Source organism: Psammomys obesus, unplaced genomic scaffold (assembly GCF_907164565.1).
Source record: "Psammomys obesus unplaced genomic scaffold, mPsaObe1.curated_primary_1811, whole genome shotgun sequence".
Classification (NCBI taxonomy): Eukaryota; Metazoa; Chordata; class Mammalia; order Rodentia; family Muridae; genus Psammomys; species Psammomys obesus.
Window position 1 is genome coordinate 4,864,214 of NW_026585609.1, and position 6,000 is coordinate 4,870,213.

Below are 6,000 nucleotides of genomic sequence, written 5' to 3' on the forward strand. Positions count from 1 at the left end.
AGAAAGAGAGAAAGGAAGAATAAGGTAGGGAGGAGAAGAAAGGAGGAATTACAAAACCTTCATCCTGATAGTTTCTCAGGCTGTGGGGAAAGAAGGCCCTGCCCTAAAACACTGGCTAGAGTTTCTGTGCTTCAGATGAAATCCAGGTACCTGTGTGCCCTCTGAAGCAGAAATCCCCCTCTAGCGTCATCACAGGACACACTGGCAAATTTACAATGAGGAGGTGTGGGAAGCTGCTCATTACAGGTCACGTGTCACAGCTCAAGATTTGAAACTATCCAGACGCAGGGAGAAGCAGCCATACAAATGAAGTACCCTGATAGATCCAGGCTCTGCGAACAGCCTGGGGGGTTCTTAGTAAGTATGAAAGGAAGTGAGATGAAGGCAGTGTTTCTCACATGCTGCCTCTACAGAAGGAAGATAACAATGGATGGAGGAGGGGATAGAGTTGGTAGAGCTTTCCGACAGAGAGTAAGCAGTGAGTCCAATGACCTGGTTAAGAGTAAAATCCCTTGCTGCCAAGCCTGGTGGTCTGGGTTCAGTCACTTGTGGGCACAGGGAGAAGCAACCCCCACAAATTAGCCTCTGACCTCTGCATGTGCACAATGACATATGTACACACACTCACACACTTCCCACCCCCAACACACACAAAAATACATACTTTAAACATTTTTAAAGAATAAACCCTAGGGTTCTGCAGAGATGGCTCGGCAGTTGAGAGCACCGGCTGCTCTTGCTGAGGACATGGATTTGATAGTCCCAGCACCTGCAATTGCTTTTACAACATCTGTGACTCCAGTGCCCTCTGCTGGCCTCCTTGGGTACTGAGTGCATACAGTGCACAGCCATAAAGGCAGAGAAAACATCTATTCACATACTCACTTATATAGACCTATAAGATATGATGAACATAATGAAATCTATACACCTAAAAAAGATAATCAAGAGAGCGGACATGGGGTAAGATTATCAATCCTCATTTAGAAAGACAGATGGGATGTGCATTGAACATATGACAGGAGTCTACTGAGGGCATTTGAAAGACTCTAACTAGCAGTGTTTTCAAAGCAAAGACTCATGACCAAACCTTTGGCAGAGTACAGGGAATCATAAGAAAGAAGGGGAGTTAGTCTGATAAGGAAATGATAGAAGCTCCACAAGGACCAAATATATCTGGGCACAGGGTCTTTTCTGAGACTGACATGCAACCAAGGACCATGTATGAATGTAACCTAGAACCTCTGCTCAGATGTAGCCTGTGGTAGCTCAGTAACCAATTGGTTTCCCATAGTGAGGGGAACAAGGACTTTTTCTAACAGGAACTCAATGACTGGCTCTTTGGCCTCCCCACCCCCCAAGGGAGGAGCAGTCCTGTTAGGCCACAGAGGAGAGCTTTGCAGCCAGTCCTGAAGATATCTAATAAAACAGGATCAGATGAATGGGGAGGAGGTCCCCCCTATTTGTGGACTTGGCAAGGGGCACGGTGGAGATGAGGGAGGGAGGGAGGGACTGAGAGGGAATGAGGGATCGAGACATGGCTGGGATACAGAGTTAATAAAATGTAACTGATAAGAAAAAAATAAAATTAAAAAAAAAAAGAAAAAAAATAAAAAAAGAAAGTGAACTACAAACAAAAAAAACTTTAAACCAATAACTCAAAAAAAAAATAAAAATAAAAATAAATAAAAACTTAAAAAATAAAAAATAAAAAGCTAAAACTTCAAAAGCCTATAAAAGACGAAAGTGAAAAGGATGGAGCAGAGACCACATTTCCTCAATGGAACTTGCTTGGTAGGACCACACTGGTCCTGATTACAAACCACAATTTAACAGCAAAGAAAAGCAACCTTTAAAAAAAAAAATGTGAGGTGAGGAAAATGAAGCAAATATACCTAACCTTTAAAGTTTTCTGTTTTACTTTTTGATATCATAATATAATTACATCACCTCCTTCTTCCCTTTCCTCCCTCTAAACCCTCTCACGTACCCCCCCATGATCTCTTTCCAATTCATGAGCTCTTTTTTTCATTAACTGTTGTTATATACATAAGTGTATTGTGTACATACATACGTATATATTCCTAAATGCATAAGTGCAGCTGGCTGCTCTCCCTATCTCGTTGGGCCCTCTGTTCTTATTGTCCTTGTTCAACTGGTGTTGAAGAAGTCACGTTGGTGACGCTTCATGGGTGTGGCCTCTGACTCTGACACAGTGTCACAGAGAAGTCCCTGCTTTCCTGCCTCTTAGCATCTTTACACTTCTTCTCCCACAATGATTCCTGAGCCTTAGACGCAGGAGTGTTTTGGAAACGTTTCCTCTGGGACTGGGCCCCACGATTGTGTTTTCATTGGCTGTGGTTTTCTGCAGTGGTTTCCATCTGTTGCAAAGAGACATTTCCTTGATGAAATTTGTGAGGACTACAGTTACCTGTGGGTATACGGACAAACGTCTAAGTTTTTAGCAGAAAGAAACAAACATGGGAATAAATTGTTGTGTGTGGTAGTTCGTTCCTATAATCTGTGCACTTGGAGGGTGCTGGGGCAAGAAATTTCTTTGAGTTCTTAACCAGCCTGACTATGTAGCAGAACGATGTCTCAAGAGGCAACAAAAGAAAAAGGCTGGAGAGGAGGCTCATCCATTAAAGGCGCTTCCTGTTTTACCAGAGAACCTGGATTTGCCTCCAGGCGCCCAGGTCAGGCTGCTCACATCTGCCTGTCACTCCAGCTTCAGCAGGTCCAATGGCTCTGGCCTCCTCAGGCACCCACACCCATGTCCACATACCCATCCATGTGCATGGGCCCACACACACGTATGCATAATTTAAAATAGTAAAAATAAATATGTATTTTAAAAAGAGAACAGACATGAAAGAAAAACAAACAAATCAGTGTCGTGTTTTAGTTCGAATGAGGATGGCCCCCAGAGGCTCGTAGATTGGAACACTTTATCAGCCCAGTTGCTAGAACTGTTTGGGAAGGATCAGGAGATGTGGCTCTGTTGGAGGAGGTGTGTCACTGGTCCCAGTTAGGGCTCCGTGCCTTGTGCTCCTGGAGCAGAGGTAAGCTCTCAGCTGCCGCTCCAGAACCAAGCCTGCCTTCCTGCTGCCATGATCCTCAATGTGACAGTAATGAACTCTAACCCTCTGCAACCAGGAGGCCCAACAAACTCTTTCTTTTACAAGTCACCTCGGTCATGGTATCTCTTCACGGCAGCAGAAACGTAACCGAGGCAGCTTATGAATGTTTCACCAAAAACAAGGGCATGGACTGAGGAGATGGCTCTGTGGATAAAGCACCAGCTGTGTAACCCTGAGGACCTGAGTTCAGATCCTCAACGAGCGTGGGCTGAAAACCCAGCACTGTTCGTGTCTGGAGAGTAGACAGTAGGCCTCTCCGTGAAAGAGTCACCCTGGCCAAGGCCGAACACTGCCTCACCCGAGGAGGCCCTGCAGGAGAGCACCAGCAGAGGCTCTGTTTGCCGGCAAGGAATCTCACCCCGGAATCTGTGCTGACACACCTGTGCTGACTTCCTTCCTCAGTCATAAAGGCAGGAAGTTAGTTTGGCAATGACAGTGACAGGCAGGTACACCTGTCGCAACGTCACACTCACACCCTGCACGTGACAATAACTGAGCAGGGCATTAGCAACAGAAAAGGGCAAAACTGACCCGTGTCACAAGTCCGTGCTCAGTGCCGCCATGTGTCCTTTCACAGCCCATGACGATGACCCAAATTCAGTTCCTGAATGCCGTCGGTGACCTGCTGGACCTCATTCCCTCCCTCTCCCCCAAAAAAGAGAGCAGCTTGAAGGTGTTTAAGAGATGGGACATGGGCCACTGCTCTGCATTGATAAAGGTGAGCTCTGCGGCCCTTCTCCCCTGCCAGCCCACACATTCTTATTAGCATATATATATGTACTACACACCGTAACAGATGTCACACACTTTCTCCGTACGTCTGTCACCCATGTACAGCAAACCTCTCCTCACCCATGTCAGGAGGTGAACCACTCTGTGGCTCCTCCGTGGTAGAAGTTAGGAAGTCACCAGAACTGGGATGGAGGGAATTAGACACACTACTGTTTCCTTCCACAATTCTGCCAATGCTGTTCACACGTGCCGTTCCAGCCTTCCAGGTTCTTCTGTTTTACACACCAGCAGGACGGTCTGTGTTGCTTACATTAAAGACTAATATTGCACTCATTGGCCATGCTCTCCAATAATAAAGAAAGCAACAGCAGCGGAGGAGATCGGTAGTGCATTGGGTGATGGGCTTTTGCTGCCAAGCCTGAGGACCTGAGTTCAATCCCTGAGATCCACATGGTGGAGAGAGAGAGCTAACTCCCAGAAACTGTCCTCTGACCTCCACAGTGCATGCCACGGCGCACTCACACCCACAGGAATACATTTACACACACACGCACCTAAATGAATCTAATTACTTTTGAGAAGAGAGTAGCATCAATATTTACCAAAGTTGACAAATGCCCTGAGCGCCTCCTACAGGTAGTACGTACATGCTTAGCACAGGCCTGCGTTACTTAACTGTGATTCTGACCGCAGGTCCTGCCTGGATTTGAGAACATCTATTTTGCCCACTCCAGTTGGTACACGTACGCAGCCATGCTCAGGATCTACAAACACTGGGACTTCAAAATCAACGACAAATACACCACCAGCAGCCGGCTCTCCTTCAGCAGTTACCCGGGTAAGCAAGTTCTGAGCGCTTTTTCAAAATAACACTTTGGTGACCCGAAGTTAACTGGGGGGAAGGACTAAGTGTGCACATCGGGGGTACAGTCTGATCTGTAGAGTGTTGTTTGAAGACACAAGGTCGTCTACAGTGACAGGTGTGGGTTTACAGAGCTGACAGGCAGCAAGTGCCTTGCACATATAAGTAGACATGAAGAATGTATCTCGAATACAACCTAGAACTCAAGTCTGCGTTCCCTGGGCTGTGTGGCACTAGCAGACAAACTCAGCAGGCCCTGCTTTCGGTGTCTCCATTTCCCTCATTCACAGCACCGTGTCCGTTATATCACCTGGCTTGTGACCCCCTAGAACTCGGTCATTTTGCTAACGGGGCGATAGTAGGTAGACCTTTAGGCCTTCCTATAGGCAAGAGCTGGAGCAGATGCTCACACGTATCTACAGTCAGGAAGCAGAGAGAGATGAATGCTCCCGGTGAGTTCCCTTTCTTCTGTCTGTCCAGTCCGTGACCCAAGCCTAGGGAAGGGGGACACTGGCTTGTAGGGTGGGTCTTGCCCACCTTAACCTAGGAAGACAGCCCTCCACAGGCTTAACTGGAGGCTAAGCGGGTGTAGATAACCCTCACAGGCATGCCCAGGGGGTTGCCTCCTGGGCCATCCAAGAGCCCATCAAGTTGATGATCGATATTAACCATGGTGGCTGAGTAGCCCGAGGAGGGAGAGCGCCCCAATCACTTTATGGGGAAAGACATGGATGCTTGAGATGGCAGCAGGTACTGGCTAGGATTAGAACTGAGGAGCAGGACGAGGTCTCAGAGGGAGAGGAGGGCTTGCAAAGGCTGACGCCTAAAAGAGACGTGGGGATTGTCAGTGGAAGGGTCAAGATAACGAAACAGAGAGGCACACAACTCTAGCGAACACTGGGCATGTTGAGAGGGACAGCTACTCAGCTCCCGCTGACAGGGGCAGGGGTGTGGGGCCAGCATTTCCAGAGTGCCAATGTCATGAGAACAGAATATAGATTTTAGGCTAAGCACAGTGATGCATGAGTCTAGTCCCAGCACTTGGAAGGCAGAGGCAGGCAGGTCCTTGTGATTTTGAGGTCAACCCAAGCTACAACAGAAAGTTCCATGCCAGCTAGGACTACAGAGTGAAATCCTGGAGTGGGGGGCAAACAGAAAGAGAGGGAGGGAGAGGAAGAAAAGAGAAAGAAAGAAGAAAGAACAAAGACAGAAAAGGAACAGGAAGGAAGGAAGGAAGGAAGGAAGGAAGGAAGGAAGGAAGGAAGG

General features: G+C 47.4%; 1 protein-coding gene across 1 annotated transcript in view; it reads left to right on the forward strand.

Moving 5' to 3' along the window:
- Plbd1 (phospholipase B domain containing 1) overlaps positions 1-6,000 on the forward strand; it is a 50,845-nt gene that overhangs the window by 22,837 nt on the left and 22,008 nt on the right. Inside the window, exons 5-6 of the mRNA XM_055610614.1 lie at positions 3,718-3,858; positions 4,566-4,710. Coding sequence (XP_055466589.1) covers positions 3,718-3,858; positions 4,566-4,710 — 286 coding nt within the window. The remainder of the gene's footprint in view (positions 1-3,717; positions 3,859-4,565; positions 4,711-6,000) is intronic.